Source organism: Salmo salar, chromosome ssa09 (assembly GCF_905237065.1).
Source record: "Salmo salar chromosome ssa09, Ssal_v3.1, whole genome shotgun sequence".
Classification (NCBI taxonomy): Eukaryota; Metazoa; Chordata; class Actinopteri; order Salmoniformes; family Salmonidae; genus Salmo; species Salmo salar.
In genome coordinates, this window is record NC_059450.1 from 67,472,027 (window position 1) to 67,485,491 (window position 13,465).

General features: G+C 44.5%; 1 protein-coding gene across 1 annotated transcript; it reads left to right on the forward strand.

Moving 5' to 3' along the window:
- The first annotated feature begins 7,248 nt into the window (after positions 1-7,248).
- On the forward strand, positions 7,249-13,251 carry LOC106611791 (zinc finger CCHC domain-containing protein 7). The gene is made up of 9 exons (XM_014212377.1): positions 7,249-7,304; positions 9,405-9,839; positions 11,128-11,189; positions 11,322-11,417; positions 11,569-11,739; positions 11,898-11,933; positions 12,029-12,133; positions 12,307-12,424; positions 12,522-13,251. Exons 2-9 carry the CDS (start codon positions 9,437-9,439, stop codon positions 13,022-13,024), a joined length of 1,494 nt encoding a protein of 497 aa, XP_014067852.1. The 5' UTR covers positions 7,249-7,304; positions 9,405-9,436; the 3' UTR covers positions 13,025-13,251.
- Positions 13,252-13,465: the final 214 nt, after the last annotated feature.

Sequence of the window (13,465 nt, forward strand, 5' to 3'; positions counted from 1 at the left end):
AGTGACTTACTGAGAGAAATGTACCACCACTAGGTAGGGCGCCCTTTAGCACTTTGACCCGGGACTGACACGCGCAAGCACCTGCACACACACACACACACACACACACACACACACACACACACACACACACACACACACACACACACACACACACACACACACACACACACACACACACACACACACACACACACACATACACGTACAGGCACCCGCATAATCATTTTCCTTTTTCATAATCACTTTCCTTTTGCTTTATTTTTTAGAAGTGTGCTTTATCTTGGAGTGTTGACTTTTTTTCCCGGATGACTGTTTTTCCGGATGTGTCGGCTAACAACCACTGCCCTCAATGAGTATACAAACCAGTACTTCCCATTAACAATGAAGAATTGTATTTAAACAGTTGGGGGGGGATACACAACTGGATAGATCGAGATCATGTCATTAGATGAGCACATGACTGACTGCGTTCTTCAAACTGCGCTCTTCCCAGAAGTCATGTCCACCTTTGGGAGATTGCAGACAAAGAACATCCTGAATCTCTGACACGTCTGGAAATGTATCACCCATCAGACCAATCAAACCAGGTTTGCTCCCCTCTCCAACTCCTCCCACACTGCGGCCAGATCCATTTTATAAAACCAATATTAAAAGTGTTATTGAACTAGATTTAAGTGTTTTGTTCTATAATCCTGGCCTTATTCTCCATATCTCTTTAGTATTGCCCAGCACGATGGTCTCTCTCTGCCTGGACTCATCTGGACACTAGTATCTATACAATCTGGTAAGACGAAGGGTGGGGGTGTGTATTTTTGTCAACAACAGCTGGTGCGTGATGTCTAATACTAAAAAAGACTTGAGGTATTGCTTGCCTGAGGTAGAGTACCTTACGATAAGCTGTAGACCACACTGTCTACCAAGAGAGTTCTCGTCTATATTATTATACTAAGACCGAACTCAACCAACTCTATAAGGCCATTAGCAAACAAGAAAATGTTCACCCAGAGGTGGCACTCCTAGTGGCAGGGGACTTTAATGGAGGCAAACTTAAATCAGTTTTACAAAATGTTTACCAGCATGTCACGTGCAACCAGAGGAAAAAAAACTCTAGACCACCTTAACTCCACGCACAGAGATGTATACAAAGCTCTCCCCCGCCCTCCATTTGACAAATCTAACCATAATTCTATCCTCCTGATTCCTGCTTTCAAGCAAAAACTAAAATAGGAAATACCAGTGACTCGGTCAATAAAAAAGTGGTCAGATGACGTGGATGCTACGCTACAGGACTGTTTTGATAGCACAGACTGGAATATATTCCAGGATTCATCCAATGGCATTGAGGAGTATACCACCTTAGTCATCGGCTTCATCAATAAGTGCATCGACGACGTCGTCCCCACAGTGACCGTATGTACATATCCCAACCAAAAGCCATGGATTACAGGCAACATCCGCATCGAGCTAAAGGCTAGAGCTGCCGCTTTCAAGGAGCGGGAAACTAATCTGGACACTTTGAAGATATCCCGCTATGCCCTCAGACAAACCATCAAACAAGCAAAGCGTCAATACAGGATTAAGATTGTATCCTACTACACCGGCTCCGACGCTTGTCGGATGTGTCAAGGCTTGAAAACTATTACGTACTACAAAGGGAAACCCAGACGCGAGCTTCCCAGTGACGTGAGCCTACCAGACGAGCTAAATGCCTTTTATGCTCGCTTCGAGGCAAGCAACACTGAAGCATGCACGAGAGCACCAGCTGTTCTGGATGACTGTGTGATAACGCTCTCGGTAGCCAATGTGAGCCACGGGGCCAGATGGATTACAAGGACGTGTACTCAAAGCATGCGCGGACCAACTGGCATGTGTCTTCACTGACATGTTCAACCTCTCCCTGACTGAGTCTGTCACACCTATATGTTTCAAGCAGACCACTAGAGTCCCTGTGCCCAAGGAAGCGAAGGTAACCTGCCTAAATTATTATCGCCCTGTAGCACTCACGTCCATAGGCATGAAGTGCTTTGAAAGGCTGGTCATGGCTCACATCAACAGCATCCTCCAGGATACCCTAGACTCACTCCAATTCTCATACCGCCCCAACAGATCAACAGATGACGCAATCTCAATCGCACTCCACACTGCCCTTTCTCACCTGGACAAAAGGAACACCTATGTGAGAATGCTGTTCATTGACTACAGCTCAGTGTTCAACACCATAGTGCCCACAAAGCTCATCTCTAAGCTAAGGACCCTGGGACTAAACACCTCCCTCTGCAACTGGATCCTGGACTTCCTGACAGGCCGCCCCAGGTGGTAACAACAACACGTCTCCCACGCTGATCCTCAACACTGGGGCCCCTCAGGGGTGTGTACTTTGTCCCCTCCGGTACTCCCTGTTCACCCATGACTGCGTGGCCAAACAAGACTCCAACACCATCATTAAGTTTGCTGACGACACAACAGTGGTAGGCCTGATCACCGACAACGATGAGACAGGCTATAGGGAGAAGGTCAGAGAAGTGGCAGTGTGGTGCCAGGACAACAACCTCTCTCTCAATCTGAGCAAGACAAAGGAGCTGATCGTAGATTACAGGAAATGTCCACATCACCTATAAACTATCATGGTTCAAACACACCAAGACAGTCGTGAAGAGGGCACGACAAAACCTTTTCCCCCTCAAGAGACCGAAAAATTTGGCATGGGTCCCCAGATCCTCAGAAAGTTATACAGCTGCACCATTGAGAGCATCCTGACCGGTTGCATCACTGCCAGGTATGGCAACGGCTCGGCATCTGACCATAAGGCGCTACAGAGGGTAGTGCGTACGGCCCAGTACATCACTGGGGCCAAGCTTCCTGCCATCCAGGACCTATATAATAGGTGGTGTCAGAGGAAAGCCCATAAAATTGTCAGAGAGAACCACTCACCCAAGTCATAGACTGTTTTCTCTGCTACCATGTACCGGAGCGCCAAGTCTAGGACCAAAAGGCTCCTTAACAGCTTCTACCCCCAACCCATAAGACTGGCCACCGGACTATTACATTGACCCCCCCCTCCATTTGTTTTGTACACTGCTGCTACTCACTGTTTATTATCTATGCATAGTCACTTCACCCCTACCTACGTGTACAAATTACCTCAACTAACCTGTACCCCTGCACACTGACTCGGTACCGGTACCCCCTGTATATAGCCTCGTTATTGTTATGTTATTGTGTTACTTTTTTGCTGTTGTATTTATTTATGAAAAACGTAGTAGTTAAAAAAAATAAAAAATATATATTTTCACTTTAGTTTATTTCGTAAATATGTTTTTAATTCTTCTTGGACTGCGCTATTGGTTAAGGGCTTGTAAGTAAGCATTTCACGGTAAAGTCTACACTTGTTTTATTCAGTGGATGTGAGGTATAAAGTTAGATTTGATTTGAATCCCTGCTCCTCCTATGGGTGTTGTGGTGGCTCACCAACACCCTATTGTCCCTGGTCTATTTGAGCGTGGGGTTTAACATGTCATGTCTCTTCCAGGTTATTGGTCTGTTGTGCAGTGTTACATACATTACATTCAACACCATTGTGTGTGCTTGTGGTTTTTCTTGCATTCTGTATAAGATTGCGGACATCAGGCATGATAGGGTGGCAGTGTGAAGTAGCCTAAGTGCCTAACATATGAAGTACAGAATGATGCCCTGGTTGTTTCTGTACCATTAAGGGCCGGCCCTGGATGCTATGGCACGCCATGTGTTCCTTTTATTTTTGGAACTCAGTCGGGGCCTCAACTTACTATTGAGAGTAAGAATAGTAGGATACACCAGGTGTAATTAAGAAACATGTGGTTGTTCATCAGCAGTTTCTCTTATGTCACTCAATTAGCCATCGAAGTCAGCTAACAATTTTTAGATCGGTAGCTGGTCTAGCCAGCTATGTAAACTTGTAGTAATCATGCCCGAATACAGACCGGGCACGTGCCCAGGGGCCCTGACCTCTAGGGGGACCCCCTTGATTTTGTTAGTCATTGTCACTCAGATATATTAACATGTCATAAGTCATGGCAAAATGGGTAGAGTTGCAGGAAATTGCAGATTTTTTATTCTTTCTGCCCCATGACAAAATTAGTAGAATTGCAGAAAACTGCCACTTTTTTCCAACGCCCATGGCAAAATGTGTGGAATTGCAGGAAATATACAAAAATGTTTCTCTGGCATCAAGAGGGGGGCCACCTAAATGTTTTTCTGCAAGGTGTGGGGCCCCCCAACCAAATCTTTCTTACCTGGTACCATGGCCTTGTTTCTTTTAGACACTCAATCATGTTATGTGGAGGCCCAGTGGAGGCCCTTGACTTTTTCCACATTGTTACATTACAGCCTTATTCTAAAATGTATTAAATTGTCCCCCCGTAATCAATCTACACACAATACCCCATAATGACAAAGCAAAAACAGGTTTAGAAATGTGTGCAAATTTATTACAAATAAAAAACGGAAATATCTAATTCAGACCATTTACTCAGTACATTGTTGAAGTGCCCGTTGCAGCGATACAGCCTCAGGTCTTCTTGGGTATGACACTACAAGCTTGGCACACCTGTACTTGGGGAGTTTCTCCCATTCATCTCTGCAGATCCTTGTAAAGGGATTTATATGTTTGAATGTAATGATTAAATAATTCTACCCTGAGACTTAACTATTAGGGATATGGTCTATATAGCATGTAGAATGAGTAACTAAAGGGTTAAGCCTAAGTCTAACGAGGTTGGACTAGGATAAGAGAAGAATTTGTGTCTGTGTGTTTAAGTAAACACCAAGTACTGTTAAACTGGTTGACCTGCCCTAGCTTGAACTCTGAGGGTTTAAGATATGAGAGGGAGTCCCCATCTGGGTTTCCCTAGTCTCAGAGGAATGAAATTGTCAGCTGGGTAATGATCTACAGTGTTAAGAGATCTGGGGCCTTAATGTTTGTGTGTATGTGTGTGCGTAAATAAGGAGTGGTATATAATCGATGTCTCTGTACAATGGACTTCAGAGCGCCCTCGTGAATAAACACTTCTGATTCTTGTAAGCTGGGCCTCCGTCTGTGTTATTGAACCAGAATCTTACACATTCTGGGTGGCAGACTGAGTATTTTAATTGAAGTTAACATTGAGAACATAATTCTCATAACAATCCTCTCAAGCTCTGTCAGGTTTGATGGGGAGTGTCCCTGCACAGCTATTTTTAGGTCTCTCCAGAGACGTTCAATCGGGTTCAAGTCTGGGCTCTGGCTGTGCCACTCAAGGAAATTCAGAGACTTGTCCCAAAGCCACTCCTGCGTTGTCTTGGCTGTGTGTTTAGGGTTGTTGTCCTGTTGGAAGGTGAACCTTCACTCCAGTCTAGGGTCCTGAGCAGGTTTTCATAAAGGATCTCTCTTTAGAAAAAATAATGAGGAAGGGAAGCGCTGCTAAGGTAAACAATAGTAGATTTTGGTAGACAGAAGGTGCTCTTTGGTAAAAGGGGTAAATTGGTCATCAAAAAGAAATATTGAACATGCCATACAAATTAAGGCATTTTAATTATATGAAGAGTGCCTTGGTCCTCTCCTTTCTTTTTAAGGATCTCGGTACTTTGCTCCGTTCATCTTTCCCTTGATCCTGACTCGTCTCCCAGTCCTTGCTGCTAAAAACATTCCCCCAGAATTATGCTGGCACCGCCATGCTTCACCGCAGGGATGGTGCCAGGTTTCCTCCAGACGTGACACTTGGCATTCAGGCCATAGAGTTCAATCTTGGTTTCATCAGACCAGAGAATCTTGTTTCTCATGGTCAGAGTCCTTCAGGTGATCTTGGCAAACTCCAAGCGAGCTATCATGCCTTTTACTGAGGAGTGGCTTCCATCTGGCCACTCTACCATAAAGGCCTGATTGGTGGAGTGCTGCAGAAATGGTTGTCCTTCTGGAAGGTTCTCCCATCTCCACAGAGGAACTCTGGAGCTCTGTCAGAGTGACCATCGGGTTCTTGGTCACTTCCCTGACCAAGGCCCTTCTCCCCCGATTGCTCAGTTTGGCCGGGCAGCCAGCTCTAGGAAGAGTCTTGGTGGTTCCAAACATCTTCCATTTAAGAATGAAGGCGGCCACTGTGTTCTTGGGGACCTTCAATGCTGTAGAAAGTTTTGGTACCCTTCCCCAGATCTGTTCCTCGACACAATCTTGTCTCAGAGCTCTGCTGACAATTCTTTTGACCTCATGGCTTGGTTTTTGCTCTGAAATGCACTGCCAACTGTGGACCTTATATAGACAGGTGTGTGCCTTTCCAAATCATGTCCAATCAATTAAATTTACCACAGGTGGACTCCAATCAAGTTGTAGAACTATCTTAAGGATGATCAATGGAATCAGGATGCACCTGAGCTCAATTTCGAGTCTCTTAGCAAAATGTCTGAATACTTATGTAAATAAATTTCTGATTTTATTTTTAATAAATTTGCAAAAATGTCTAAAAAAGTATTTTCGCTTTGTCATTATGGTTTATTGTGTGTAGATTGATGAGGGAAAAAAAATATTTAATCAACTTTTGAATAAGGTTGTAACGTAACAAAATGTGGAAAAATTCAAGGGGTCTGAATACTTTCTGAATGCACTGTACTTCCGCACTATGAGGTTGTAATAATACTGTGAAATTGTGAAAATGATGATAAGTGTAAAAGCTGTTTGAAAAGACTGTCTGAAATTTCCACCTTTTCTGGTAGGATGGAGTTTTGGCCTGCCTGGTAAATTGATTAATAGACCAACAAGAAAGAGAGTTCCAAACCTCTCTGCCAATAATAGCTAGTTTTCAGTTTCCCCTTCCCTACTCAGACCACTCCCAGACAGTCCTAACAAAATTCTTGCTTGAGAAGCAATTTTTCTTTCTTTTTGACAATTTTAATTTAAAACAATCACAGTAAGGTACTTAATTTTTACCCATAAATTATTTGAAACGTAGATAAAAACAGCTGCATTGGACCATTTGACCTAAGAATTGTTTTGTGTACTGTATGAATAAATTGAATATAAAGACAAAGTTAGGCCTATATGAGTTTTTTATCATGGGCCCAGAAATATAATTTAGAATTTATTAAAGGCATCACATCGTCATTTGAAAAACTAAACGTTTTTGTCAAGGACAGGTCGCCTGCGGTTCAGGTGCAACTGCTCCTACCGGGACAAGTGACAGCTTCAAACCCCTCGACAGCATGTGGATGTTTTTGTTGTCCAACCAAATGTACGGCTCGTAATGGGGAGAAACCCCGGGAACATTATTACCCGAAGTCTGTCCAACACCGAAACGGTTGGTAAATAAACTTCCCACTTAGCTAAAAGTGATAGCAAGCTAGATTATGAAATTAGATAGCTGACATATTTTAAATACACTATTTCATAAATCTCCCATTTTACATTTTAGTGGACCATCGCGGTAAGTTAGCAGTACGCTACACGAGGACACTGTCAGCACAAATGAAATAGTAAGTTACAGTTGTAAATAACACTGAATAACCTACAAGCTAACAACAAAAATCATAGACAAATAATAATAAAATAAGCTAATGATGTCAAAATCATGGAGTGCAGTAACGTAAGCTAGTTAGAATAATGTCAGAAGCTGAATTCACTAATGGAAATGTGTCAGCTATAGTTTACTATTGAAGTTTTTATTATTTTATTTAACTTGGCAAGTCAGTTAAGAACAAATTCTTATTTACAATGACGGCCTAGGAACAGTGGGACAAGTGCCTTATTCAGGGGCAGAACGACAGATTTTTACCTTGTCACCTTGGGGATTCGATCTAGCAACCTTTCGGTTACTGGCCCAACGCTCTAACCTCTAGGCTACCTGTTCAAGTTTCAATCGTAGTCGCAAGATTCAAATTTTAGTTAGCATTGGGTGCGTTCGAGCGCAGTGGTCTAAGGCACTGCATCTCAGTGCCAGAGGCGTCACTACAGCCCGGGTTCAATCCCGGGCTGTATCACAACCGGCCGTGATTGGGAGTCCCATAGGGCGGCACATAATTGGCCCAGCGTCGTCCGGGTTAGGGGAGGGTTTAGCCGTGGTAGGCCGTCATTGTAAAATAAGAATTTGTTCTTAACTGACTTGCCTAGTTAAATAAAGGTTAAATGTACAAAATAAAAAATAAATCATCCTATGGCCATCGCCTTGCATAGAGCTCGCCAGCTTGTAGTCCTAAAACTCGGAAATTAGTTACCTCAGGTTTGATATACGCTGAAAATAAGGTCTTATGTTAACACAGGCTTAGGAGATCTTATACGTTTTGTTCTGTGAGATAATATCAGTCAGTAAACATTAAGTTGATGAATTATGAAACCTTTATGTGCTTTTTAAAATTAGATTAATGCTTAAATTCACAAAAAGTGATGTTAGCTGATGAATATTATTTCATAGAACAAAACATATAAAATCTCCTAAGCCTGCTTTTACCACAGACCTTATTTTCGGCGTTTATTCAAAAACGCCATTCATTTCCCAATAGGCTTTGTCCAACGAACCATGGCGGAGTTAGTGCCTACAAAAAGACGCCATTACTATTTATCTTTATTGTGGGAGGACTATTGTCAACCAATCATTAGGGTTTTTGTTTGACCCACACGAACGTGACCAGACATGACTGAAACAGGAACCAACTTTGCCACAGATGCATGCATACAGTGGCGTAGTACAAATTAATGTGATATTTGACACTGTCACTGATTGTAAAATGTACACACATAGGATTCATTTTTTGGTTGGAACCATGTTTATTTCGACATAAAAACAAAGTTGTATAAACAATGGCAACATTGCCATGTTGATCTGAGCCTTGCTGTCAGAAAACCACATTGTCAGACTTTCGGCTGTCGCAGATACATCTCCCCTGACTTAACTCCCAGTCGGTTGCTTCACCTTACCACTCAAACGCGCCCTATGCCCTTTCCATAGAGGGCAGGTGCTCCACTATCTGTGTGTGATAGAGATGAGTATGACTTGTCTCCTCTCTAACGCCCAGGAAGCTCCAATTCAAACTCCCATTAGACAGCTCTGCAAGTGTTATAATGTCAAAATACATTAGTTACTCACCAAATAAGGAGTTTCGCTGAGCAACTGTCGTCATTTTATTTAGACCTTTTTTGGAAGTACATACTGGCCGTAATTTGGTGTAAATGAAGATAGTTGCTCAGCAGGATGAAATTACACAGATCATGTGTTTTTCAGCTAGCAGGACAAGTTGTGGCATGTCTGCCGGTGATTGAAGTCAACGGACTGGCGAAACACAAAGCTATAATATTTACACAGGTGTAGTTTAGTTAGCTACGTTGATAGTACTGAGGTTGGTATAAAGAACCATACTAATTTGCCACATTTTGTCGACTGTGGGTGGTGTTGTGTTTTAAACAGGGAGATCTGTCACACCTTGCCATCAGAGTGTGATGATGATGGGCTGCAAGAATGATGAGGAAGAGGGTGGTAATAAAGACAACAGATTCTACATCGAGGCCTCCAGCAGCTCAGAAGGTGAGCTGGGGTTTAGTCAATATAAACAGTCCAGCTCACAGAGAGCTCCCCAGGCCACTGGAGGAAACTCTCCCCTCGTTCTGGCCTTCCGTCTCTCGTCTGGCCGGGCTCTACGGGACGTGTCGTCACTGGACAGTAGCCCAAGCCCAACCTCCAGGCGAAGCCTCCACTCAGAGTGGGACCAGGACCTGGAGTATGATGACGAACCCCTAGAGGAGTGGATGATCCTGGGAGGAGAGGAGCAGGAGGGAGACGGGGACATCCAGCTCAACCTGGGGTACTGGAGCAGCAGCTCGGAGTCGCATTCTGGAACAGAGGGTGAGGACCATACAGTTTAACACTTGACAGAGTTCTGCAGATGAGAGTTCCACAGACAAGGGAGTTCCACAGACAGAGAAAAGTTCAGCAGATGGATAATTCCACAGACAAAAGGAGTTCCTCAGATGGAGTTCTATGGATGTTATATTGATTTATACCATGGTGTTGTTGAATACTAGTTTCTGATTGGCTTGAAGGCATTCTAGAGCGAGCATTATTTCCCTGTAACACCACGGTATATCAGCACAATAGAATTCAATGGCTAGTTCGTTTTTTTTTTTTTTTTTAACTTTTTATTTATTGTTTTTTTTACCCCTTTTTCTCCCCTATTTCATGGTATCCAATCGGTAGTTACAGTCTTATCCCATCGCTGCAACTCCCGTACGGACTTGGGAGAGGCGAAGGTCTAGAGCCGTGCGTCCTCCGAAACACAACCCAACCAAGCCACACTGCTTCTTGACACAATGCCCACTTAACCCGGAAGCCAGCCGCACCAATGTGTCGGAGGAAACACCGTACACCTGGCGACCATGTCAGCGTGCACTGCGCCCCGGCCCGCCACAGGAGTCGCTAGTGCGCGATGGGACAAGAACATCCCTGCCGGCTAAACCCTCCCCTAACCCGGACGACGCTAGGCCAATTGTGCGCCGCCCCATGGGTCTCCCGGTCGCGGCCGGCTGCAACAGAGCCTGGACTCGAACCAGGATCTCTCGATGGCACAGCCTTAGACCACTGCGCCACTCGGGAGGCCAGCTAGTTCATTCTTACATGTTAAATGTATGAGCTGCTTTTGAAAGCAAAAGTTGAATTTAAAACATTATAGGCATTGTTGTATTGGATTTTCATAATAGCAACCTAGAAATGATGGTTTGGTTAGCTCAACTAGGAAGTCTGTTTGGTTACCAAGGCAGCTACTTTAGATATCTAGGAAACTTGCAAGCTACATCAGTGGATGATGAACACATTTCTACCTACAAATGAAGACATTTCTAGCAGCAAATGTGTTAAATTATTGCCATGGCTTAAAAGGGATAATCAACTCGGGACTCTATGTGTTCTCTGGAAAATAATGCAACTTCGTGGAAGGTCAGTTCCAATCCGCTAGCGCGTCGTTGTTTTCCATAGAACGCATAGCCTCTCGTTGATTATCCTTTACGTATTTGAATGTATCCCTCATAGAGATGCATATTTGTGACACAGAGTAGCAGTATATGGATATTAATGACTTGTTTGGACACAATGGTCTGCCTGTGTTATAAAGGCGCTATGCTTGTTGTCTCTCTCACAGATGAAGAACTGAATGCAAAATATGCTCTCAAACACAACTGGGCCATAATAGAGAAGGACAAGGTACTATTATCATTAGTTATCACTACTCTGGAGTTTAGGTCAGTTTCAGTCTTCATGAAGCCCTCAGGGCTCAGATGATTGGCTTGTTCAAACGATTCTTTATCCTGTTTCTGCCCGGTCCTGTGAAACCAGCCACGCCCATACCGCTACTTCACCTCTGACCAGAGCCTCACCTGTCACAACTGCAACAAGACTGGACACCTGGCCAAGGGCTGTACCACCCCGAGGGTAAGACACACACACACACACACACACACACACACACACACACACACACACACACACACACACACACACACACACACACACACACACACACACACACACACACACACACACGTGCTCCAACACTGCTCACGTTGTGTTTCTCTGTAAACAGAGGCAACCCACCTGTGTGTTGTGTGGGCTCCAGGGCCATGTCCAGAGGGGCTGTCCAGGCCGGCACTGCCACAGCTGTGGGCTCCCCTCACACGGGTACCAGCCCTGCCCTGAACCCCCTTTCTGGAACCAGCACTGCCACCGCTGTGGGATGGCTGGCCACCTATCAGACGTGAGTGTGTGTGTTTACCACAAGCCTTTATGTGAATTTATGTGTGTTTGTGTGTGTGTTTGTGTGTAGCCTTGAGCATGTGCAGTATGTGTTCATGTGTGTGTCTTTGTGTTGAGTTCAGTGCAACAACGCCTTAATGTGTTCTGTGTCCTTCCCAGGCTTGTCCGGATACATGGAGGCAATTCCACTTCACAGTGAGTGACCATGGAAAAGAGGGGAGGAAGGAAGGAAGGGTGAATTATTAAAATATTGGAACATGTCCCCTGACTGTTTTGTCTTCTTGTTTTAGACTCAGCAGGAGGTTCCCCTCAGGCCACACGTTGACCACACCCACAAACAACACAGACACACCGCTCACTGCTACAACTGCTCCAGGAGAGGACACCTCGGCCATGTGAGATCATCTACATCCGGTGTCTGTCTTTCTCTGTGGCTCTTTCTCTTATTCCTATCTCTGTATGTCCTTTAAAAAAATATCTTATTGTCCCTCTATCTCCCTTTCCCTCTGTATTTTTTGCTCACCCTTCCCCCTTTCTCTCTCTCCCTGCCCGCCTGCCTCTCTCTCAGGAGTGTACTCAGAGGAGGATGGTCAGTGGGACGTTTGCCTCGCTCCCCTACGTCTGTCACTACGACAACAAGCAGGACATCATCAAATTGAACACCAGGATACACAGAAAAGCCAGAGGTGATGCACCACACACACACACACACACACACACGTACAAATGTGTCGCAGCATGTATTGTATTTGTTGTTGAACGTGTTTTGCATGCTGTCTCCAGAGCTACAGGAGGAGGGTTTCATGCCTCTGTTAGAGCGCCAGAGGACCTACGTGACACCAGTGGGCAGTAGTGAAGAGGAGCGGCCCTCCCCAGCTCCAGGGCGGAGGAGAAGCCTGGAAGGCAGGAGGAAGACGTGGCCGGAGAGACGCAAGGAGAGACGGGAGGTGAAGAAGCTGAGGAGAGAGGCCCAAGCCAGGAGAGCGGTTGGGACGACCAAATGGGGCTCAGACGAGGTTGTTTACACCAGGGACCACTTTAAGAACCCCCACAGAGAACCCATACCTCCCCCTCAGAAGAAGAGACGCCGTGAGGAAAGGAGGGAGAGCAGGAGTGAGGAGAGGAGTATGAAGGGCCGAAGTAAAGAGAGGAGTAGGAAGAATAGAGAAGCAGAGAGGTGGAAGAAGAGAGGAGGGCTGAAGCGTGGGTACCTGTACCCCCGTGATGACTTGGGACCCATGAATGATTACCTCCTCTCCCCCCAAAATAGGGTGCGGATTTCATAAGAATTAAGAGATGTTGTGTTTGTATTGTATTCCATTATGTTTGAATTGCTGATGAGTGTCTTTTAGTCAAGTTTTATGGACAAATGTGGGTTTTATTCTTTTGTGGTAGAAATGGCTGGGTTGTGACATTGCAGGACACTGTTGGAGTATAGGAAAGGTTAAACAAATATATTTTTAAACGTATTCACCCTACTTGAATGATTGACAAATAAAGCATTAGGCTAGGGCGATGTCTTTATTTTCTTTATACCGATTCGTTCACAATACCAAATACTGAAACAAGACTACTACATTCTTTATTAGGTTGGTTCCTCCCCCTCGCATACCAGACAAAATTAATCAACGCAGTTATCGATTGTTGTCGGAATAATCAATAATATGGCCTGAAAAGACACCACTCGTTTTATATAGAACAAATGCTTAAATAAATATATTCGAGGT